A 25131-nucleotide genomic window follows, 5' to 3' on the forward strand; every position below is an offset into this window, starting at 1 on the left:
CATTTCGCTTATAGTGAGTGAAGGGTCGAGGAACTTTCTGTTGGTTTTTGCACGACAGTAATGAGATTCAATGGTTGGGAAGCTTTCAATGTGATTTCTTATGTACGCGAGATCCTCTTCTTTACTTTTATTCACAGGATTCTGTGGTACACTAATAGGAGGTACTCCACCACTTGATAACTTATGAGCATAATGTATACGCTTATCATCGATGTCTAGGGTAGCAAAATAAAATCCTTTGCAGACCTCCACAGTTTTCTTATGAACTGACAGGAAATAGTGGAATGTATGCTTCCGGCGAGTCTCTCTTTTTTTGTTCCTTTTTTTAGGTAAAGGTTTCGTTGTTTTCAAATAGTTGTCACACCCTTTTGGAATCTTTTGACAATGCCCAAAAGTTTTTAAACACAATCTGACGATCAGTCTCTGAGAAATGTACAAAACATCTGAAAGGACACGAATGAGGGCAATTAAAGGGTTTCACTTCCTTCTCCTTTCCATGTAATTTTTTAGTAACAAGGTTCAGATAAACATTTCCAGAGTTTACTGCATTCTTAATCTGATTTTTCACCCACTTTTCCTTGTTATTTAACCTCTTTCTGACCTTTTTGGATGTATCATTTCTCGTTTCTGTGCCATCATTTCCTTCTGTGGTTGGAGACATGCTAGCAGAAGCTGTTTCACTGATTTCTCTGGTAGCCTCTGGCTCATTTTCTGTTCTATTACTTGTCCAAGCAGTAGGAGAGCTGGACTGGCCAGCATCTTCGCAGAGCGCAATACTTTCGACTTCTGATGAAGATCCCTTACTGGGTGTACATTCTGGATTTTCAGTATTATCGCCACTTTCTACTTGTGGGAAACACGTCGGATCAGCATCTTCATCAGAATCTGAAGACAAATCTTCGGGGCTAAAAAAGAAAGCTTTATGTTCTCCATTCTGGCCATCATATGGGTTTTCTCCAGCTTTGATAGCCTAGTATAACTGAATTACTTTCGTTAACTATGCCAGGGTGTCAGTCTCAATGATAGGGTAGCCACATAAACAACTAGTGGCACAAATTGGCGATTTTTTTGTAATAGAAGCATGAATTACTGTGAATTTGGCTTTTCAGTTTTACATGTCTAAAACATCTCTAAAAAATATTTTAAAAATACCATTGCATTCAGGACAAAATTGTGTGTTTTATAAGTCCATCAGTAAGATGTCCTAGCTATTTAATATTATTTCTTAATTTTCAATGTAAATTTAGATGTAAAAAAAGCAGCTGAACTTGCCTACAAAAATTTACTGATACTAAGGAGAAAAAGTCAGTGTTATACAGAAGTAATAACTCTACTGGACTATAACCTTGATGATCATATTCACATTTTCCCATCTAACTCACTTGCTAGGGTTTCTCATGCACCCAAAACCAGCTCAAAACCACCCAGTTTCATAGAATTTCATTGAAGCACATAGTTCCAATTTGGCCACTAGATGGACAGAACCCTAAAGTCAATAGTTAAACACAGGCATTTCCTTCTGTAAAATACTCTTTTCTAAAAAAGATTTAAAATGCTTAGAGGCAATATAGAGAGGTGATTTTGGCCTCAAATCAAAGCTGAAAGATAGGAAAATCATATTCGGATCTTCAAAAGCTCAGGTTTGATAATTTTTTTCTTTAGTGGCTACCCTATCAATGATCTAACATAGGAGGTCTTTAGTAGTAGAGGAAAAATTTTTAAGCAGATATACCTAATGTTGAGAACCAAGCTCATGTTCAGTTGTATGTTCAGTGGCGCAAGGGTTAATAGCCTACCACCTCATCTGTTTCCTTGACTGACATCTTTGACCCAGCTTTTTCTGCCCATGAACCTTCATTAGCGCCTCCTTTAGAACTGTGGAAGCAAACTACAATTAATGCTGCTATACATACTTCTGTTTCAAAATATCTAATTCTTACCTGTCTATTTCAGAAATTTCTGGGGAAATCGACATTTTCAGTCTCTTCGGCCTCATAATTATATCTTCTTCTTCTTCTTCTTATTCAGCAGACGGGCTTTTCAGTCGATACTATTTAGCCCTTTTCCTTTTGGCTCACTCTGTGGGATCGACAGAGCTATGGAGCTGGTTTGTCTTATATGATTTGTATCTGCTCAGATTTCTTGGAGTATATCTTTTGATATCAGCAGTTGAATTGTAAGAGGATATATATTGAGCTCTGTGTTCTGCGAGAAAGTATGGTCAGCAAGACTCTTGGCTGTTAGTGGAATTTTGTGGTGTTTGAAGCATTCTAACATTTTACATTGCAGGGTATACTGTGCAGACGTCAGCAAATTACATTCAAACAGGCAATGATCTATTGTTTCATTCTTAAGACTACATGACCTGCAAAGGGGGGACGAGGGAACTTCGCCACCTGAATTAGGGATCTGATATGAAAATTCCTGAAAATTTAGCCCATTTGAACCTGACCGAATTCTATGATAAATCTTGGAAAGGGGGTTACTTGGGAAGGGTGATAGGGTAGGATTCTTATTATTTAGCAGTACATCTGTAAGTCTCCAGCGGTAAATATCTCTAATGGGGATACCATTATCTTGTTCGCCAAGATAAAAAAGATCGTCTTCTTCTTTTGCAAAGTCGCGTTCAGCAAATCAGCAACTTTCGGCAAAACGGACCATGCTATAATCCCGTAAGCGATTCGGCAAAACCGCTGTAAAGAAATCGAAAAATATGCGATTCGGCAAAGAAGAACTGAAAATACAGGCAGTTACAGATGTCTTACGGCAATGTCAATTAGACCTTTCGAAAGAGAATTTTTTTACACAAGATGGCGTTCGCAACTCAGTTTCGCCAAAAATTGTTACATTCGGCAGAACCGCTTTCAGGCGACGAATTGTCAATAATGGTGCACGTTTGAGAAAAGCACTATTTCATATCTTTTAAAGGAATTGCTTGAACATTGTCTGCAATATTCAATAAGAAAAAAATTCGGCAAAAAATCGCAAAAAATTGGTAAGAAATCGGTATCAAACAGTTCGTGGTAACAAACTGTAGTAAGGAGCAACCCGGCTCAATAGTAAACGAAACTCTAAAAAAAGGAATTTTATTATAATAAAAGATATAAAATGAAATATTTCTTTTATAAAAGATATATCAAAAGAATCGCTTTTTCATGCTGATTCTAAATATATAAGTTTCATTTAATTTAGTCTTTGTCATCAAAAGTTACGAGCCTGAGAAAATTTGCCCTATTTTGGAAAATAGGGGGAAACATCCCCTAAAAGTCATATAATCTTAAAGAAAATCACACTATCGGATTCGGCATATCAGAGAACCCTACAGCAAAAATTTCAAGCTCCCATCTACAAACATGTGGAATTTCGTATTTTTTGTCAGAAGAAAAATCACGGGCGCGTGTTTATTTGTTTGTTTTTTTCCCAGGGAACATCGTATCGACCAAGTGGTCCCAGAGTGTCGAAAGAGGGCTCATTCTAACGGAAATGAAAAGTTCTAGTGCCCTTTTTAGTGACCAAAAAATTGGAGGGCACCTAGGCCCCATCCCACGCTCATTTTTTCCCAAAGTCAACGAATCAAAATTTTGAGATAGCCATTTTGTTCCGTACAGTCAAAAACCATAATAACTATGTCTTTGGTAATGACTTACTCCCCCAAAGTCCCTGGGGGAGGGGCTGTAAGTTACAAACTTCGACCAGTGTTTACATATAATAATGGTTATTGGGGAGTGTACAGACGTTTTCAGGGGGATTTTTCAATCCCTGGGGGAGGGGCTGCAAGTTTCAAACTTTGAACAGTGTTTACATATAGTAATGGTTATGTGGAAGTGTACAGACGCTTTCAGGGGATTTCTTAGGTTTGGGGTTGAAGGGAGGGGGCTATGTGGGAGGATCTTTCCTTGGAGGAATATGTCATGGGGGAAGAAAAATTCAATGAAAAGGGCGCAGGCTTTTCTAGCATTACTATAAAAAACAATGAAAAAATAAATATGAAAACGTTTTTTCAATTGAAAGTTAGGAGTAGCAATGAAACTTAAAACGAATGTAAGATTATTACGCATATGAGGGTTCTAAAAATACTTTAGCATAAAGAGCGAGGTATTTAGAAAGAGATAAATACCTCGCTCTTTATGCTAAAGTATTTTTAGTAATTTCAATTATTTATTCTACGGCCTTTTCGATTCAGTGGTCAATCTTAAATAATTGGGACAAAACTTACGATTTAGTGTAAAGAGTGAGGTATTAACGAAATTACAAACCCCCTCGTATACATAATAAAAATATAAGAATATAAAATTTTGTCACGTAAGTTAATTCTTAAATTACGCATATTTTTTCTATTAAAAACGTTCGATCAAAATTAAAAGTTCTAGTTGCTTTTTGAGTAACCGAAAAATTGGAGGGCAAATGGGCCTCCTTCCCCACCCCTTATTTCTCAAAATCGTCTGATCAAAACTAAGAGATAGCCATTTAGCAAAAAAAAGGAATTAATATACAAGTTTCATTTTAATAATTTATGCGCGGAGAGCCAAAATCAAACATTCATTAATTCAAAAACGTTCAGAAATTAAATAAAAAAAATAGTTTTTTTTTTACTAAAAGTAGGGAGCGACACTAAAACTTAAGACGAACAGAAATTACTCCGGATATGCAATCGGTTGTCTCCTCCGCAATCCGTCGCTCTTTACGCTAAAGTTTGACTCTTTGCCACAATTCTACTTTTTAAACAATTAAAAGCTTTAGCGTAAAGAGTGAGGGATCGCCGAGGGGACAGCTGATTGCAAATACGGAGTAATTTCTGTTCGTTTTACGTTTTAATGTCGCTCCTTAGTTAAAAAACTAGTTTTTTTTTATTTAATTTCGGAAGGCTTGAAATTTATTCGGTAGAAAAGTCTTAAAATCGGTAGATCTACCGATAAATCGGTAGAGTAGAAACACTGAGCAGTATAGTCTCTTCTGAAAAGCCCACATTTGATCAGACAGAAGAAGAAGCAGAAGAAATTCTACTTATTTCTAGGATATTGCAATGGGAAAAGTATTTCTATTTATTCACCTAAAATAATTGTTTTCTAGATAGGCTAGCTTGAACTTACTATTGTGATATTACAATCTAAGAATTCCATCTTTTAGTTTTTTCTGTAGCTTAGATTGCAGTAAATTTTCAGTTTAAAACACAGCCTAATTTTGGTGGAATGAAAGTGAATACGCCTATGTCATTTGATGTTTTTCATAATCCTATAATTAACTTTAGAGAAAATAAAATTTTAAGCCTCTAAACGGCCCAAAACAGCCCTTAGGAACCAAAAGTAATGAGTTGAGTTCTATAAAAATGGCAAGTGAGATACAATTGCTATCTTTAGCTGATTTAAGGATGGTAATAATTATTTTTGGTAAAATTCTAGTCCATTGACTTCGTGCTATCTTGGAAAGTTGTTGGGCTAGAGAATTGAAATTTTCAGGGATGTGTCTACAGGCTAAAGTATATCCCAGGAAGTTATTTTGAGATCCCTAACTATACCCCTTCCCCCTCCTCTATATAATGCAGTTTTTTGTGCATTACAGCTTATATTTTGGTCAAATTTGATCCTATATTACTATTAAAAGTGTGAATCCTTGCTTACCTTAGGAAAATTCAACTTTTCACTGTTTTTTAAGCTACTATATTCCATAATTAGTTCACCTGCATTGAAAAACAATTATTACCTTTTATGGTATAGTTTAAAATGGAATGCAGGCATTTAAATGCATCCCCTGTTTGAAACTCTTATCTTTAAAAGGCTTTTGACAGGGGTAATACAGATAAGAGTTTGAACTTTTAAGGGGCTTCTCACTCAAAATTATGATTTGTTGCTACAATTGCATAAGGTTTATGTTATATGTGTCAATAAAATTTATTTTGTAAATCATAACATCATAGAGAAAGTCAATTACTTCAAGAAGGCCCAATAATGATTCTTAGAAACCTGAAGAGAGGCAAAACAGAAATTTAGTGGGAAAAATAGCACAAGTCCTAAATACATGATTGATGTAACTGTAATGGATATGCTCTCTTTGGGTGAGTTTTTTTTTTTTTGGGGGGGGGGGGTAATTTGAAAAAAAAATAGAAAGATGTATTTGTAACTTACAAATGGGTGATCAGATCTTAATGAAGTTTGATATTTAGAAGGATCTTGTGCTTCAGAGCTCTTATTTTAAATCCCAACCAGATCCAGTGACATTGAGGGGAGTTGGATGAGGAAACCAGAAATCTTGGAAGACGTGAAAATTGAGGTATCTTTATCTTCAAAATGGGTGGTTGTATCTTAATGAAACTTGATATATAGAAAGATCATATGTCTGAGATGCTTAATATAGATGCTTATACAGAAATTACTCTGTATATGAAAGGGGTTTTTCCTCCTCATCGCCCCGCTTTTTATGCTAAAGTTTGACACTTCCTGTTAACTTTACTTTTTAAAATGGTAAAAAACTTTAGCGTAAAGAGTGGGGTGTTGAAAAGGAAAAGGCCCTTTCATATACTGAGTAACTTCTGTTCATTTTAAGTTTTAATGTTGCTCCTTACTTTCAGTTAAAAACACTTGTTTTTTTAATTTAATTTATACCATAGTTTTATAAATATATATTTAAAATTATCAAAATAAGCCCTTGATAAACATTAATTACAACACAGCTATCCAGAAAAGAAGTTTTACAAAGGAAAGTAAAGGACCATATTAAACTTAAGACAAGCTTCAACACATTCCTATAATATTTAAAGCTCAATGTTTTGTGAGAAACCAGGAAAGGAAAATATATAATTAATGAAAAAATCAAATAGTTGAGAAAATGATAATTTTGTCAGCCAGTAGCAAAATATGAAGACAAAAATCAAGCAAATATTTCGACAAGGACCTCTGAATAATGGAAGTGTTTTCAAACAAAATGAAGTGGTGAGTGTTATTGTGCACGTGTTGGGCCAAGGCAGAATCAAATTTTCTTGGGCCTTGGGTGCAAACTATGACTTTGTTGACTGAAAATTTGTGTTTCAACAATCCCTTCTCCCAATTGTTGGCGTTTTACCAGTATAGAAGATTTAGAAATGTAAATAGTTGATTTATCGAAATATAATCCTTGACGAGCCTCCCATCTTGATTTTTCATTTCTTCAAAATATCCTTCTCTTTTATTTCTGCTATCAACTTGAATCAACTTCTTACAATGGTAAATCAATTAACTGTTTAAAACCTCAAACATGTCACTCCTCTGTTACTCACATAAACTTCCTCAAATTTATCACCCAAATATGCGGGGCAAGTTTAAACTGCTGGGAAGAATAAATCATTATTCAAAGTTTCATTTATTCAAAAAAAAATTATTGTTTCCACTTTTTGTGGAAATAATACTCCAATTTGGAGTAATACTCCAATTTGGAATAAATCTGACATGTCAGACTAAACCATACAGGGTAAATTCCAACAAAGGGGGGGGGGACTTACCCTATGTATACAATTGGCTAGGTTTTGGCCATTCTAGCCTATATTTCAGAGTGTCAACTATTTACAAACTCTGTCTAACTATGTTGAGCAGAGTTTGCCAAAGGTCATGGAAAAGTGGGGCAAGGGGCTTACCAAACAATGGATCCTAGACAAAGTAAAGAAATATATCAGCAAGAACAAAATTACCACTCTTTTCACAAAGAAGTAGCTAGGTGAAGACTGGTGGTTTGGGTTTAAGAAAAAAAAAACATCTTTCTTAAGGACCCTGAGCAACTTGAAAACCCTGAGGGCTGTGCAATAAGTAGACCCTTTCATTATTTTAGGGTTTTATGACATGCTACAAAAAAAAAAAAAAAAAAAAAAAAAAAAAAAAAAAAAAAAAAACAGTAGAAGAGCTCAACATCTTAGACAAACCAGAATACTGGTACAACTTGGATGAAACTTCGTTTTGTCACAATCCTGATAGCCTTAACATCACTAGAGCAAAAGGATCACCACCAAAGTGGCAAAATGGTGTTTATGGGCTTAATAACACACCTATTCCTCCATGTATTAGTGCATCAGATGCGAAAGTGCCACTACTGGTAATTTCCCTGGGGGAAACACCTAAATTTCATGGCTAATCATTAAAGACCATCCTGATACATTTTTTTCAGCTACTACAAAATGATGGAAGGCAATAGACCTCTTCTATAACTAGTTTAAAGATGTTTTCCTGCCTCAGGAGAGAAAAAACACCTCTTATTCTTGATGGCCATGCCCCCCCCCCCCATTTATTCTTGGCACTTGTGGAGCTCACTTCAGAAAAAATGTTATTATCCTCTTGTTGCCACTCCATGCATCCTGTGTTCTATAGAACCTTTACAGGGTTAGTTTCAAAGGGCTGAAATTATCCTATGAGCAGAGGTCTATGAACTGGCAACAATGTTAAGGCAATATGTTGAGAAAAAGACATCAGAGACTCTGAATTTAATAAGAGTGACAACCACAGTGAATTCTGAAACTGGTCAGATTACTATTTCTATGTTGTCTATTCAAAAAAAAGACTCATGCCCATGATAAACCATATGAAGAACTCCTCTTGGACTCGGCACACTACCATTCTCTTGATGCCTCATTACTAGGGACATCTGGTAGGCATAGAATTGCTCAGGAAGCCAAAGTAATTGCATCTGTAGAGGCTTCAAGAGGGCTTGAACAAATACAGAAAGAAAAAAAGAAAACCTGGAGGACAAAAAAAAAAGAAAGTAAAAGTGAATATGCTCAAGCCAAAACTAGAAAAGAAAGAAAAGAAAGATGATCTTTCGAGTGAATACTGACGTCTCACTGTGCTCCAAAACTGACCAGATTGACACCTGTTATACCATTGGTATACAATGAAGAAAGGGAAGGAAGAAAGCAAAAAATACAGCTAAATGAGTACTATGTTGTATTGTACAATAGCAAATGTGATCAATAAGGCTTGCATATCGAAAGAGTGCTTGATTTTCCTGACAAAAATCTTTTTGCGTAAAATATCTTTGGTGTTTGAGCTTAGCCAACTATTCATTGGCCCCAAAAAGATGAAATTGAAGTATACATCTTTGCTGGATCATTGGAGCTTTCGGGAGCTGGTCCCTTCACTCTACCATCATCAAATTTGACTAGTTATCAGCCTGTACAACATGCACACTAGGGCATGCAAGTGATCAAAAGTTTGTTTTCTTGACTCCCTCTGATTAAATTTGACTTAAAAAAACTGGATTGTGAAGAATATTGCCAGTTTGACCAAGAGTGATGTCGAATAGTTTTTATTGTACCAGCTACTCAAAAAAAAATCTGGGGACCAAATTAAGCTGAAAAAAAATTGATAAAGGATTGGACTTACCTAAATCACCCTACTTGATTTAGGGAGAAAATTAAGGCAGGTACAGGTAGACCAAAAGTTACACATATAGATCTGTGTTTTATTATGTTTGGCAATTAATTTTTATGTACTTACACCCATACTGGCTCCACTCTTGGGAAGAATCCAAAATATTTTTACCCATTAGGTCTTATTATCAAGAGGCTGTATCAAGGCTAGACTTTGTGAGCTATTCGTGGGGCTTTTAATAATAACAATGATGATGATCATGTGGAAATGGCAAAATGTCATTCTTTGAAGGAATCTCAGGAAATCACTGACTCAGTCTAGGAAAGGACATGACTACAGTATCCAAAATTTACTTCCAAAATTGTTATTGACGTAGTATTATTAATATGCCAACATTTATAGCAGGAATAGGGGGATTCCCCTTTCTCTATAAGGTTGGTTCAAAGGAACACCCTGATAAGAAAGTCCTAAAATATCCTCCAAGGTTTAGATGTTTGTCTACCTGTGATTACCAAGAAAAACATATTGACAAAAAATATTACTCCTTAATTTGATTGTTTTTTAATATTTACATGTTTATTTATATTTTTTGCAGTGTCTCAAATCACTATTACCATGTATTTTGATGTTTCTACCATCAGCTTTTGGATTTTATGTCCCTGGTGTAGCTCCTGTTGAATTTACGAAAGGAGATTCAATTAGTGTAAGAGCTGTAAAAATGACCAGTGCAAGGACACAGTTGCCATATCGCTATGAATCTTTACCATTTTGTGAGCCTAAACAAAAAGAATTTATTCCGGAAAATTTAGGTAAGTTTTGCTTTTGACTGTTATAACTGAAAAGTTTGTGAGTTTTATGTGTTTTTGTATATTGCTTCTTGTTTGAATTTCTCCGTCTTTAAATAATTAATAAGAAAAAACCTTCTTCAAAAAGGAATTTAAAAAAAAGACTAAATAGCTATATTAAAACTGAAGCTAAGTAGAAATGAACTTATATGAGAATTGAAAATTAAAACAAGCAAATATTATTATCAATGAATCAATTAACACACAAAACAAGCAACAATCGAAATGAATAATTGTGGTGAACATAGAAATAACTGAAGTTGTTATAGTTTAATGAATGAAGCTGAAAACGAATTGAAACTAAAATGAATAGTCAAATCAAACTTAAAATGAACATGAATCATCACAAACATGAGTAGGAAAATCATCCCCTAAAGATTGTAAAGGCCAGAGTGTTATTTCTGCCTTACTGGAAACTGTTTGTATTTTAAGCAGCATGCTTTTTATGTGTAGTAACATAAACAACTCCCAAGAAACATGACAAAACTAGTCAACATTTACAAATAAGAGTATTGCCCCCCTCCTCCCCCTGCCCTCTAGTTGCTTAAGTGTTATTTGTGTCTTATTGAAAACAAGATGTATATTATGAATAATCTGGTTGTACTTGTCAAAACATTAAAAAAATGTATGAAAACCACTTTAATAGTCAAGTTTACCAGACAGAACTAATGAATGTTAGGATATCAGTGCTTTGAAATCTCAACAACATTTTGTCCTTATTTATTAAAATAATAAAAGGGCGAGATGAAATCTTTAAGATATATTTTGATTTCAGTAAGTGCAAATGAAGCTCTCTTAGAAGGTTTAGGGGTTTGGCAACCCTGCTTCTTTTTGTGATAATTTATGATTTTATTTTAAGTTTGACTTGATTTTTTTTTTCGCATTCATTCGTTATCTATATGATTTTTGTTTTTTATTCATTTTAATTAAATGTAGGCCTAATTCAGTCAAAATTTTGATGAACAATCATGTAAGGCTATAAACTTTTGATAATAGTTTTAGTTTAGAATTTCAATTGGATGGCGAATTGGATTTAATATTTATATGAATTGAAAGTTGTGCATCAGTTTTGGTCTCTAATGGGCTGAGGCTGTTCTGAACCCCTTCTTATGGGGACCCTTGGGTATGCATGCATCTTAATCTAGCATTTTATTAATATAAACTTTTGGTGTTTTATTTTGTTTTAATAGTTAATGAAATGCATATTAAGGTTATTTAATAAGAAATTCTATTGTGTCTTTTCAAAAAGAAATGAAAAATTGGACATCAAAATTCAGAACAACTAGATTTGTTTCTACAATTTTTTTTTCAGTTGGATTCCCTCCCCAGTCTTGAAATTTCAATTGAGCTGTCCACATAGCCAAAACTTTTAAGCGAATCAGGCTGAAAAAAATTGAATTCTAGCTCGAAGCAATATTACCATATTTTTCTTCTAAAAATTGTTGCCCTTGTTAAGGCCCTCTAGATCCTTTTCACTTAGCCTACAAGATTCACACAAGCAAAAAAAAAAAAACAATAATGCTTTGCCAATTTGGGGGTTTTGTAAATCTACAATCCATATTTTTCATAATGTTTTTTCCCTATTTTACCTAGAATATATCCACAGTAACTTAATAGTCAATCAAAGACAAAAAAAATGGGGCTGGTTTTTGGGTGTGTTGAATCAGTACAAGGGTTTCTCAATAACATTTGTTTATTTTGCCCTGTACATGCCTTATAAGTCTAAGCAAATCTGAGAAGCAAAAAAGCTTGCCTAATTTTGGGTGTCATACATCAATACAACGAAAGTGCCTTGAAATCTTTCGATTTTGGTGGACGACGCGTTGAAGCCCTCTCCTGCGTGGGTCCCTACCTTTCTGCCCTTCTTTCTCCCACACCACCTGAAAGGTTCAAGCTCAATCCCCCCACTATTTCTGAGATATTCCCTATATTGGTTATTAATGACTTAAATGGACATAGTGTTTTTTTATTTTAGCTCTATACTCTGTTCCTATTCTTTTTAAAACAATCATTAACTAAGTAAAAAACGAGTCTTTTTTTTTCAAGGAAAAGTATGCTAAAGAGATTTTTTCAGGCCAGATCATTTGAGAGAACTTTTTGGTGGGAATTTTTTTGAGAGGGAACTTCCTGGGGGATTTTATGACAAGAAAACTTTCCGTGGAGGAATATTGTACAGGGGGGATATTCCATTGAGGAGACAGATTTCCCAGTGTTATTTGAAAAACAATCACAAACTAAATAGTAAAAAAAGTTTTTCGATCTTAAACTGAGGAGCGACATCAAAACTTAAAATGAAGAGAAATCCCTTCAGTACTGCATTTTTTACGCTAAACTTTTTGCCGAAATTGTTTAAGAACAACTCAAAAAACAAAAGGATTGTTTAATTAGATTCAGACGCATTTTCAAAAGTATCAAAACTTATGCGTGAAGAGCAAGGAATTTAGGAGGGGGTAGCCCCCTCATATAAAGAATAATTATTTTCAGTTTCAGTTTTAATGTTGCTTCTTACTTTCGGTTGACAAAGCTTTTTTTTTTTAATCTAATTCAGGCAAAAGAGTCGAACTTGCGGTTTTATATTGTGTCTCCAAAATGAAATTTCAAATTAAAAACAATGAGATTATTAATAATAAGATTTAAATTTAAGATGATAAGGCTGGGGTGTTGTAAACCATGCAAGGGAATTGCAAATCCTTCTTCACAGCCAAATGCACGTGCTTTTGCACCACTTTGTTTTTTTAGAATTGGATCTTAGGTGATGTAACATGGGGAGATAGGAACTAAAATCTACACCTTTGTTGCCATTTACAATATTCCACCTGTTGACTAAATTAAAAATGTAGGAATTAAAAAAAGATAATTGATATAAATAATCTCCAATTTCATAGAGTTTTACGCTGATATTTCTCTGTATCTGATATTTTTTCGTCAATAACTATTTTGAGTCAAAATCCAGTCTGCACAGAATAGACTTAGATTGAGAAAAGATTGGCAGGTAAGTATGCTATTTGACTTTTAAGTTGGTAGGTATACTGATGACGAAATTCTGTTATTTTATCCTCCCCTGTATTTAAATTATAACCAAAAGACACTTATTCAATATCTAGTGGTAACCAAAAAAGGAGCAGATTCACGACATACTAGATGTCGTTGATGTTTTTTTTTTTTACTTTTGTGCCAGTTTCCGCTCTTACAAGTTTCTCATATACTTTGGTGTCGGCTCTATGTCATTTTTAGAGGCTAAGATACAGTTTTTGTCAGTATGTCTCAAGCATAGGGGTATGGAATACATGAATGAAGAATCATTATATGGTTCGAACCTACCATAAGCTAAATTACAACTTACTTTTGTTTGACCTATTAACCTAAGCTGATGAAGATGCCCAAAGTATGATTGTTGGCGCTGTCGTAGAATATGTTTCATTATACAGTGAATACTGACTGCTTTTACTAGCTTACTTAATTGGTTAATTGACAATGATTAATTGGTAATTTTGTGCTTAGTCCATCTGCGAATCACTGAAATATCCTTCACCAGTGAAAATTAAGTTATATAATTGGCGTTTAAAAAGTTTATTATTTGTTTTATGTATTTAGAACCAGAGGCGTAATTTTATATGGGGGATGGGGGCAACTCCCGCCCAGACCCCAGTTTGCTCCCCGACTCCAGTTTGCACCCCTCCCCAGCTGAAATTTCATTTCTTCATAAATCTCGTCAAAAATAAGATAAGTCACCATAATTGAAGCATCCACTGAAATGGGTCCTTAGTATGTTTTTGCCTCACAATATAATGTGGCTCATGTTTCAGTTCTCATTGTCATTTTCGCTTGAATTAGGAAAAGCGGCTCGAACTTTGCCCCCCCCCCCGGATTTTGACAAAACTATGCCACTGTTTTGAACCACAGTATATGGTAAGATCTCACCAACCAAAGTTTAGTATGGGACCAAATTAATTTATTTTTTCTGTGTTATGAAACAAGACAGAATTTTGTTTGTGTTTGAGTTAAAACTCCTGGCCGAAACTCCTAAAACTACCAAAAGCCGTCCTGGCCGAGTGGGTTGGTGCGCTGGATTCGGGATCCCTTGTCTGAGAGGACGCGGGGTCGAATCCCAGTGTACCCAATTCTTCAGTTTGGGACGGGGGTCAGTGGCGTGACTCTGTAAGCTTAGCCAGAGTCGGACCCAGCTCTAAATGAGTACCTGGAGAAATCTGGGGAAGGTAAACAGGAAGGGTGTGCGAAAGCACAGGATGGCTGGCCCCCAACCCCCCATTGCACTTCCTGGCAGAAGGGCCAAGAAACGGAGATCAGCACCGCCGGTACAGACTGTAAAGTCTAATGCCGTATCCTTTTTTTTTTGAGTTAAAACTATTAAAACCTTAAGCCTCGTAAAAGCCTTTAAAACTTTAATCTTCCTTATTATTAAGCCTTTCGCCTCTGAATTCTGAAGCTGCTCAAGTGTTGTAGATTTTGGTGGTTCTAAATTTGACTAAAAGTAAATTTTGAATAATGGTATTTGTAACATGTTATTCCTTGTATATTAGTTTTTGTCTTTTATTTCCTTAGGTGAAATTCTGCGTGGTGACCGAATCATCAATACACCATATGATGTGAAGATGTTGGAGAACCAGGAGTGTAGTATTTTATGTAATAGTAAAGACACACCGATGGTATGGAGCAAAGAAGACAGTGCAGAAGCTGCCAATCGGATTAAAAAGGAGTACTATGTTCAACTGTAAGTTTTGGCCTTCAGTTAAGACAGTGGAAATAAAATCTAATTGTTAAGTAGAATTAAAAATTTGTTAAGTAGAAATTTACGTAAACATAATCTTATAAATCGGAAAAAAGTTTGAGAATATAATACTTCATGAAAAAGATCTCCAGGTGCAGTTATACATTTTTTAAAGTAGCGGGTGCAAAATTTAAAAAAAAAGCAGGAACGTGGGGAAATATAAAAAAAAGATAGTTGATGAAAATTCACTCCACACCAATGGTATTTTCTAAAGAAAACATTGCGAAAGCAGCCAATTGAATCAAAAAGGAGTCTCATTTTTAACTGTAAGTTTTGGCTTTCAGTTAAGACTGTGGAAATAAAATCTAATTGTTTGAATTGGTTCAGTAAAAAATTACATAAACATAGATAATCTTATAAATGAGAAAAAATTTGAGAATATAGCTTTAAATGAAAAAGATCCCCAGGTATAGATATTCATTTTTAGGGTAGTAGCAGGCGCAAAATTGAAAAAATAGAAAAAATTGAAAAAACGTGGGGAAATATCAACAAGAAATAATTGTCGAAAATTCACTCTATGCCTATGGTATGTTCTAGAGAAAACATTGCGAAAGGAGCCCATCGAATCAAAAAGGAGTATCATTTTTAACTGTAAGTTTTGGTTTTCAGTTAAGACAGGGCAAATAAAATCCACTTGTTTGAATTGGTTAAGCAGAAATTTACGTAAACATAGATAATCTTATCAATCGGAAAAAATTGGAGAATATAACACTTAATGAAAAAGATCCCCACGTGCAGTTATAAATTTTTTCGGTAATAGTAGGCGCAAAATTGTAGCAACTGTAATTTTGGGTTTTCAGTTAAGTCTAAGGTCTTCAGATAAAAAAAAGTGCAAATGGGATTTGATTGATTGAATAGATTAAGTTGAAACTTACATAACCTTAGGTATATTAATAAATCACAAAAAAATAGGAGGACACTATTTTTTATAAAGGGGATCTCCGTATGCAGTTTTTAATAGTAAGAGGTTCCAAAAAAAAAAAAAAAAAACATGGATGAAAGATTTGCCAAATTTAGCTAAAAAATTTGGTATCCAGTAGCTTCAGAAAGTTGAGAATCTTTTGTAAGTGTAATTCGAGAATCAACAGATTGTTAGTGCTTGAATTTTACGGACGAAAAGACTACAGTTGAACTTTTTATGGACTTGAATTTTTACGGACAAAAAGACTACAGCTAAACTTTTTACGGACTGAAATCAAACTAAAAATATTTGATTCGTAAAATTTTTGAAGAAAGTTTTAGAAAAATTAATAATCTTAAATGAAATCGCATTTATACTGGATTGTATTCCATTAATACTTTCTCAAAGTAACATCAGAAAAATTGTAGTCAACTGACTATCTCCTGGAATTCCTGACGTAATTATTTTGTAGCCGTTTTAACTCTTTTCCAAGTACCATTGTATAGTTTTGCAATTAATTACAAAATATTTATAGAAACAATTCATAACATCCTTTGAGGTGGTTAAATTCCACTTCTTAGGCAGCAGTTTATTATCAACTTCTATTTTCTCCTTTTTACCCAGGAGTGGCTTTCTCATTTTTAATGTCTTATCATATCACATTTATCATTCATAAATTCATCTCGTAAAACCATTTTCTAGTTATTTGCTAACATCGTTTAAAATACTTTTTTAATTTTTAAATGCTGAAAATTAATAGCAGATGGTTCATCCAAATATATTTGATAATGACCATTTTTCTTGTACTAAAAGAATTCAAACTTCCTTAATTCATCCCTTTTTATACTCGAGATTTTGAATTCTACCTGTTGCCCTTACTCAAAAAAAAACTAAATTTAAAAGTTTTCTCTCCTATAATTAAAATAAATCAGGTAGGCTATTAATAATATTTTATATAATAAATATCAGCATATATGTATTAAATATATTTGATAATGACCATTTTTCTTGTACTAAAAGAATTCAAACTTCCTTAATTCATCCCTTGTTATACTTGAGATTTTGAATTCTCCCTTTTGCACTTTATCGAAAAAAAAACTAAATTTAGAAGTTTTCTCTCCTATAATTAAAATAAGTCAGGTATTATTAACATTTTATATAATAAATATCAGCATATGTGTATTAAACTGACAATGCACATTGATCTGAATTTTTCTCAGTAAAGTGCAAACTATGTTCTGGCCTTGGGAAGGCATAGGGGTTTTGAGCCCTATTCATGTTAATTTCTGCTTGCTTTGAGTTTGACTCAGTTATTTATTGGTAAGATCATTTTCTTGTACTAAAAGAATTTAAAGTTCCTTAATTCACCTCTTGTTTGCTTGCGATTTCGAATTCTACCCTTTGCACTTAACTAAAAAAACCAACAATTAATTTTAAAGTTTTCACTTCTCTAACTTTAATAATTCAGTTATTATTAACATTTTAAGGAATAAATATCAGCATATGTGCATTAAACTGACAATGCACATTCATCTGAATTTTTTTCAGTAAAGTGCAAATTATGTTCTGGCCTTGGGAAGGCTAGGGGTTTTGAGCCCTACTCATGTTAATTTTTGCTCGTTTTGAGTAAAACTCAGTTATTTATTGTAAAGATCATTTTCTTGTACTAAAAGAATTTAAAGTTCCTTAATTCATCTCTTGTTTGCTTCGGATTTCAAATTCTACCCTTTTTGATCCTAAAAGTGTTCAAATTTTACGGACGTTAAATTTAATTTTTTTTTTTTTCATGATTTAACCTTACACTACTGCCTAACATGGAATACAAGTATTATTTCATGGCTCAACGTGACGACACTGTAGAAACTATAATACAGGCCCTAAGAACTTCATAATTTTAAAACATTCAAAAGATAAACCTTAGAAAATCGCCAGTTTTTTGGTACGAATTAACTAAAAAGGGTCCATGGGAGGAAACTAGAAACCACTACGTGATGGTACATGGAGATCTTTTCATTAGAAATTCAACTTCCTGATTTTTCTTAATTTTTTAAGATATAATTTGCTGCGTTAGTTTCGACTTAATCAATTCAGACGGTCAGATTTCGTTTTCAACGTCGTTGTAATTTGAATAGCGAAGGTATCAGAAGTTTTGTGCTACGTTCCTCCTAAAAGACATAATTTCAAGGCAAGCAGAACTGGGAGTTGGCTAGAATTTTGAAATCCATTTTCCCCTCTCCCTCCCTGTATTTTTCGTCCCCTCCTCTAGATTTTCTAAAAAAGTTATTATCATTGGAAAATGCCTGTTTTGGCATTCTTGTTGAAAACAATTTAAATATCACCCTACCCCCTCTCCACCAAACTGTATTTTTAAAAATGCCTTCTTTAACCAATTAGCTACAATACTTGAAGTATTGTTAAAAAAAAAAAAAAACCCAGTTCATTACCATAACCAAAAAATACTTATCTATCGATAATTTGGGACTCTTAGTCTAAGTTTAACCGAATACAGAAAATGTGGGGTGCTGTTCCAAGGCCCTTGCCCGTTAGAATCGAGATAGAAGGTAGTTTCCTCTTGCATTTGCATTCATTGCGGCTTCCATTGTCTAAATCTTGTCCTAGTTAGTGCCTCCAAATGGGCTCTGGTATAAATGCTATGGGGCTGGGCTTTTGCAAGATGTTTTTTTTTTTTTTTTTTTTTTTAGTTTTTTCCCTCTTCCCCTAGACGAACTGAGTACTGAACTTTTTCAGTGTTCTGCTGCACAAAAAGAACAAAAGATGCTTCATTATTGTTACACACATTCGGTTGAAAGCTATAGTACTGTTATTACTGGATTTTATGAAGTAAGACAAAAGTTATCATAAGGCCACAGACAAAGAGAAAAGCTAATACTACCGTTTAGTGAAAAGTAAGAGATTAAAAGTCTTAAAAAATACTCTTGATCCCATAGAGTCTTCAACTCAGTATTTGAGATAGCAGGTTTTCGTGTTTTCCTCTAATTTAAGTTAGTCATTATGTAGTACCTACCTTTGAAATTCTAAAGGGCTTTAACAAAATCATCTGTATGTTCAAATTAGAATGATACGTCACCAGGGTGTTTGAAGCACCTTACTAAAAAAAAAAAGAAAAAAAAATCGTCAACAGGTTTGAAGCACCTTACTAAAAAAAAAAAAAGAAAAAAAATCGTCAACAGGTTTGAAGCACCTTACTAAAAAAAAAAAAAAAAAAAAAATCGTCAACAGGTTTGAAGCACCTTACTAAAAAAAAAAAAAAAAAAAAATCGTCAACAGGTTTGAAGCACCTTACTAAAAAAAAAAAAAAAAATCGTCAACAGGTTTGAAGCACCTTACTAAAAAAAAAAAAAAAAAATAAAAAATCGTCAACAGGTTTGAAGCACCTTACTAAAAAAAAAAAAAAAAAAAAAAAAAAAAAAAAAAAAAAAAAAAAAAAAAAAAATCGTCAACAGGTTTGAAGCACCTTACTAAAAAAAAAAAAAAAAAAAAAAAAATCGTCAACAGGTTTGAAGCACCTTACTAAAAAAAAAAAAAAAAAAAAAAAAAAAAAAAAAAAAAAAAAAAAAAAAAAAAAAAAAAAAAAAAAATCGTCAACAGGTTTGAAGCACCTTACTAAAAAAAAAAAAAAAAATTGGTGGTGCGCCAATGATTTCCCTAAATATCTGCTATTTGTCGGTGTAACGCAAATTTGCGTGGCGTCAGGATGTATCAGCCACTACCCCTCCCTCCCCCACAAAGAGATCTACAAATCCATCCAGCAAAAGTAATTGTAAACCTTTTTAGTGGTAATCTAGGGTATCACAAACTTCCAACCATGGCCTACATCAACAACGATTAAGGATAAGGTAAGGCTTTCCTAATATAATTTAACAACTAAAAACCTAATTGTAATTAACATAATTTGCAGAATCGTAAACCCCTAATCGCAACCTAAATCAGTGATATCTTAAGCTAAGGCATTCCCAATAGAACAGTTAAAAATGTTGATAATTAGGTTTTATTTGTATAAGAGAAACAGAATTTATCCATAAAGCACTGAAAGTCACAAGAATAGATGAGAATACTCTACTCAGGAATATTATATTGATGACATGTATTTCGTAAGTATATGTTCTTGAATATCTTTCTTTTTTTTCTAATGGGAATGGTTTTTAGTAGCTTACGAGTAACTGACTATCCTTTGGAGCCCTATTAAAACACATTTTCTGATCAGGTTCCATCAGCCTTTTCTTATTTTTCTCAGGCTTCTCTGTTTTTGGAAGAAATTTAGCTTTCTTTGCTAAATTGTCGCGCAAGAAATCCTTCTCTACTCTTGGATCATAACATATGATGTCTGGCTTGTTGTTCATGATGTTTGCCGCGTGCCTTGCACCTATGTCAGCCTGTTCGTTGTCTGCTATTCCCATGTGGGCTGGTACCCACATAAACCTTAGAAATTTTAACTTCTTTGAAGCTCTAAAGGCAGTATCTTGAATGCGTCGAATTAATGATTCTCTTTTGTGAGCCTTGACACTCATTAAGGATTCTAAGCCGGACAGCGCGTCTGTGCAAATGACAACAGAATCGCCCAACTTCCAGGTCGAATCTAAAATCAGTAAAAGAGCTTCCAAAACGCCTTGTAACTCTGCTTGAATTGCTTTTTCGTATCGGATTTTTTGAATTTTGATTTGTCCTAGTTCAGGAATAGCTACTGCACATCCAGCGACTCCCTCGCCTAATGCTGAGCCATCTGTGAAGATTTTCACGAATTTTCCATACTTCTCCATTGCCTTTTTGTAGTCTCGTCGACGTTGCATTATTTTGGTTTCAGCTTTGAGGTGCTTAATACAAGGGTCTAGCAGCTTCTCCATTTCTTTTGCCCGAAGAGCAGCCTTTTCTTTTCTCTCTATAGTAGCATCCATCAATTCAGCTGTAAATGCTCTGAAAATAAGCATGAATCTTTCGCACTCTTTTTCGTATACCTCTGTCCCCACCTCATCTTCACTCGTTATTTTTTTCTTCACTATTTTTACTTTCGGCTTTCCAAAACAGAACCCTACTAAATTACAGTCATTCAGATCCTCGTACGTATCCTTGTGCATTGAAAAACCAGTGTTTTGATGGACTGAAGTACCACCCAGTGGCTGGCAAAGGGATTCACTTATAAACATTGTAACTTTCTTGGTTGAATGTTCACAATCATATGATTAAAAAAAAATTCTGACCAGTTTTATATGCAGTGGCTTCATCCATGACGTCATAACTTTACTTCAATACCGACAAACTGTAGTCCTGGCACTTGCACACTTACTATGATGACGTCACTTTTGAATGGACATGACGTCACTTCAAATTGAATTTCTAAAATGTTACTTAAATTAGAAAAAGCAAAACTAAACAAACTCTACTTTTAAGTTTTTCATGTCGATTCGCAAGTTATCGTCCATTTAGCAATGTTTTTTAACGACAGACTGAAGGGGTGTTCATGAAGAAAAACTTCGAAAAACACATCAAAACTGTGTTTTTATTTTCTTACGTTTTTACGAGTCTCGTAATTTTACGATTTTATAATTTTACGTTTTTACCAGAATTTCTTCGGGTGTTAAAACCTTTTGCCCCTCCCTTTAGATACGGCCTTGACTCTATGTGGATTACTTTACGATTAAATCACTACTTGTGGGTTCTCAGAGGTAATAATAAGATATGGCAGGATTTCCTACTCACACAAATTAATTAATGCTGTAGCACAATATCTGCATAGACACTGATCTATATCAAAGAAAAATTCTCATTGGTTATCCGTCAATCCTCAAGAAGTCAAAAGGAAAGTATTTCTGACTGGAGGTTTATCCCACCCGCCTTCCTTCCCCCGGTGGTCAAAATTGCAATATTTCCGACTTTAGCCACATTTCAATTTGGTGGATTACCGATAAAATGCCAAATGAATCAGCCAATCGAAAAATACTACTTTATCACATTGTGTATTGACGAACTAGTTATATCGTTGAATAATTCAGTTATATCGTTGAATCGATAGTTATATGGTTGAAACGATAGTTATATCGTTGAAACGATAGTTATATCGTTGAATAATTCATTGAATAATTTCTTTAAGCTATGGCTTTAAAATGCCAAATAAAAACACGCTATTAGGACCAATTTTTGTGCTAGATATTTTCTTTAAAAAAGGCCCAAAACTGACGCCAGCTGTAGCCATTTATTGAAAATAGTAAAAACTAAAAAGCCCAAATAGAAATAGTAAAAAGGAAATAGTAATAGTAGGAAATAGAATAGTAAATAGAAATAGTATTTCTATTAAATATACTACTATTATTATTAAATATAATTTTATTTGTTTTATAATATTTATAATATAATATAAAGTTTATAATATTATTACTAAATATAATTATTAAATATAATACTATTGTTATATATTAAATGTAAATTATACTATTAAATATACTATTTAATTTACTACTAAATAGTATTTAATAGTAATAGAAATAGTAAATAGAAAAGGAAATAGAAATAGTAAAAAGGCCCAAAACCGAGCCAGCTGTAACCACGTTTTACATTTTGTATTAACAGACTAGTTATATCGTAATTTCATTGAATAATTTCTTTAAGCTATGGCTTTAAAATGCCAAATAAAACACTCTATTAGGACAGCAGTCAAGCAGTTTTCTAAACGCTCTTTTGTCAAGCAGTCAAGCAGTTTTCTAAACGCTCTTTTGTCAAGACCTACTTAAGATATTCTATCCAAATTTTGAGCTAGACATCTTCAAAATAGTAAAAAGGCCCAAAACCGACGCCAGGTGTAGCCACTTATTGAAAATAGTAAAAAGTAAAAGGCCTAAATAGAAATAGTAAAAAGGCCCAAAACCGACGCCAGCTGTAGCCACTTATTGAAAATAGTAAAAAGTAAAAGGCCCAAATAAAAATAGTAAAAAGGCCCAAAACAAACGCCATCTGTAGCCACTTATTGAAAATAGTAAAAAGTAAAAGGCCCAAATAGAAATAGTAAAAACGCCCAAAACCGACGCCAGCTGTAGCCACTTATTGCAAGGCTGACAAATGGAACTGAGTAGTGAAGAGTCTTGTTAAAATGAAAGAATGTACCAGAGATGACATTCCTCACTCTGGACCTGGGGATAGTATTAGATTACGAAAGAGCGGAAAAAGGCATCAAATGATATATTCAATTTCATCCTTGCTCAATTTTGTTGAAAACCGCAAATTTACCAGTGCTGTAAACAATTTCAATTTGCAATTATTTAAACAAGTGGAATTATTATTTGGAATTAGTTAAATTCCAAATTATGGAATTTGTATACGAATCAGTTTTATTTTGCTGACATCAATAGGTACCCTTGTTAATTATGTTTGAATATCTATATTCTCCCAGTGAATTAATAAAAAAAAACTTTCCTAAATAGAAATTTTCTAGCTTCCACGGAATATTTTCTTCGAGGTGGGGAGGGGAGGTACTTTACTGGGGGTGATTTGATCCGCTTTTCATGAAAATTCCCTGACAATCTTCTCCAAGCTGAGAGTAAAATACCAAGAGATGTGAATTTGGCTGCGTCCCTTCTCAGGGTTTCTCCAGAGCTGATGAGTTAATCAAACAGTTTGTGATAACAAACTGTATTCAAGGAGTGACTCGACCCAGTAGTAACCAAAACTCTAAAAAACAGAATTTTGATAACAATAGATATATCAACAGAATTGGTGTTTCCTGCTGATTCCAGATTTGTAAGCTTTGTTTACTTCGACGTACCCTTCAAAAGCTAATAGCCTGAAGAAATTTGTGTTATTTTTGAAAAATGAAGAGAGGGGTTGCGACCTATAGCTTGAAAATGGTATTTTAAGACTATTGTATTATGTCTAGTGCGTGCTCATGGTTTCTAACAACATCACAAAAGGGCTATTTTAGCACTATTACAGTTCATTTTTGATTTTAGCACCACAAATCGCTGTGTATTTTGGGCAATTGGGCAATTGCCCAAAGGCAATTAGCACTATTACAGTTCATTTTTGATTTTAGCACCACAAATCGCTGTGTATTTTGGGCAATTGTAGCACTTTAGGAACTGACCCTGATAGCAACCCTGGGGGAAAGAGGAACATCCCCAAAAATTTAAAAAAATTCATCAAAATCATACCATCAGATTTGGAATATCAAAGAACCCTAGTTCTCTGATAGTCAACTGAGTTGTTTTTTTTTAAGGTAATCATATCGAACCAATGGTCCTAGATTATCGGGAGAGGGCTGGTTCAGTTACAAATCGAAAGTTCTTGTGGTATTTTTAATTGACAAAAAATATTGGAGGGCAACTAGCCCCCCTCCAACACCAATTTCTTTCCGATTGACACCCGATCTAAAACTCGAAATAACCACTTTGATCAGCATAGTTTAAGGATTAGTTACTCTATAAGTTTCTAGTGGACATGATACTTTACTTAAGTGCACATTCCAAGTGTTGGGAAAGGGAATGTGTCACTAAAGACCATTATTCTCAAAAATAAAATTTGATGATGGATGGACAAGGGGTTTTTGACAGAGTTACTTTCCACTTTGGTTTTCTATTGACATAAACATGCTCTTCAACTTATAACACAGTCGAAAACGCCTAATTTTTTTTTCTAGATAGGCTTTCTTGAGAAGAAGAGGAATGCATGAGGGGCCAATGACCTATTTGTTCCCTAAATCATACAGATTAAAAGGGAAAACGAGAGGGAAACGAGCCCCCCTGTGATCCTCTCATCGCATAGTTTAAAACTTTTTGCATGATTTCCGTTAAAACAATTTAAACATGCCTACATTAGTGCTAAGAAGTTCGTAGGGATATTGAAGAGATATCTGGCCCACTTTAGCTCTCTGATCATACCGATTGAAAATTCTTTTTGATTCTGGTTCAAACAGGGTAATTGCAAGAAATTCGGTGATGGGAGGGGTAGAAGTATGTTGAAGGGGGTTGGTGGAGTGAGTAGCCTTGGTCTTAATTTGCCCCCCCCCCAATGCTTGAGTTTGAGAGTCCTTACATCAGTTCATTAAAAAAAAGGTGCAGCAAGCCTAGCTTTATGCTAAAAAGGGGGTTATCGAAGGGACGTTTGGGAATTGGAGTAGTGCCAAAATCATGCCAATTGAAATTAGTCTATAATTCAAGTTCTATCATGGTTCAACAACTATTTTTCTGCATAGAAATTTGTAGTGGGAGGGGATGGGATGACTTCAGGAATGTCGGTGGTCCACGTTATACCTCTAATAACGAATAC

At 34.1% G+C, this 25131-nt stretch overlaps 1 protein-coding gene across 1 annotated transcript in view; it reads left to right on the forward strand.

The window, feature by feature from the left end:
* The first annotated feature begins 4943 nt into the window (after window positions 1-4943).
* LOC136027940 (transmembrane 9 superfamily member 4-like) overlaps window positions 4944-25131 on the forward strand; it is a 68259-nt gene continuing 48071 nt past the window's right edge. The window contains exons 1-3 of the mRNA XM_065705409.1: window positions 4944-5032; window positions 9922-10135; window positions 14735-14903. Coding sequence (XP_065561481.1) covers window positions 5024-5032; window positions 9922-10135; window positions 14735-14903 — 392 coding nt within the window. The 5' untranslated portion in view covers window positions 4944-5023. The remainder of the gene's footprint in view (window positions 5033-9921; window positions 10136-14734; window positions 14904-25131) is intronic.

The sequence above is a fragment of the Artemia franciscana genome, chromosome 6, assembly GCF_032884065.1.
Source record: "Artemia franciscana chromosome 6, ASM3288406v1, whole genome shotgun sequence".
Taxonomy (NCBI): Eukaryota; Metazoa; Arthropoda; class Branchiopoda; order Anostraca; family Artemiidae; genus Artemia; species Artemia franciscana.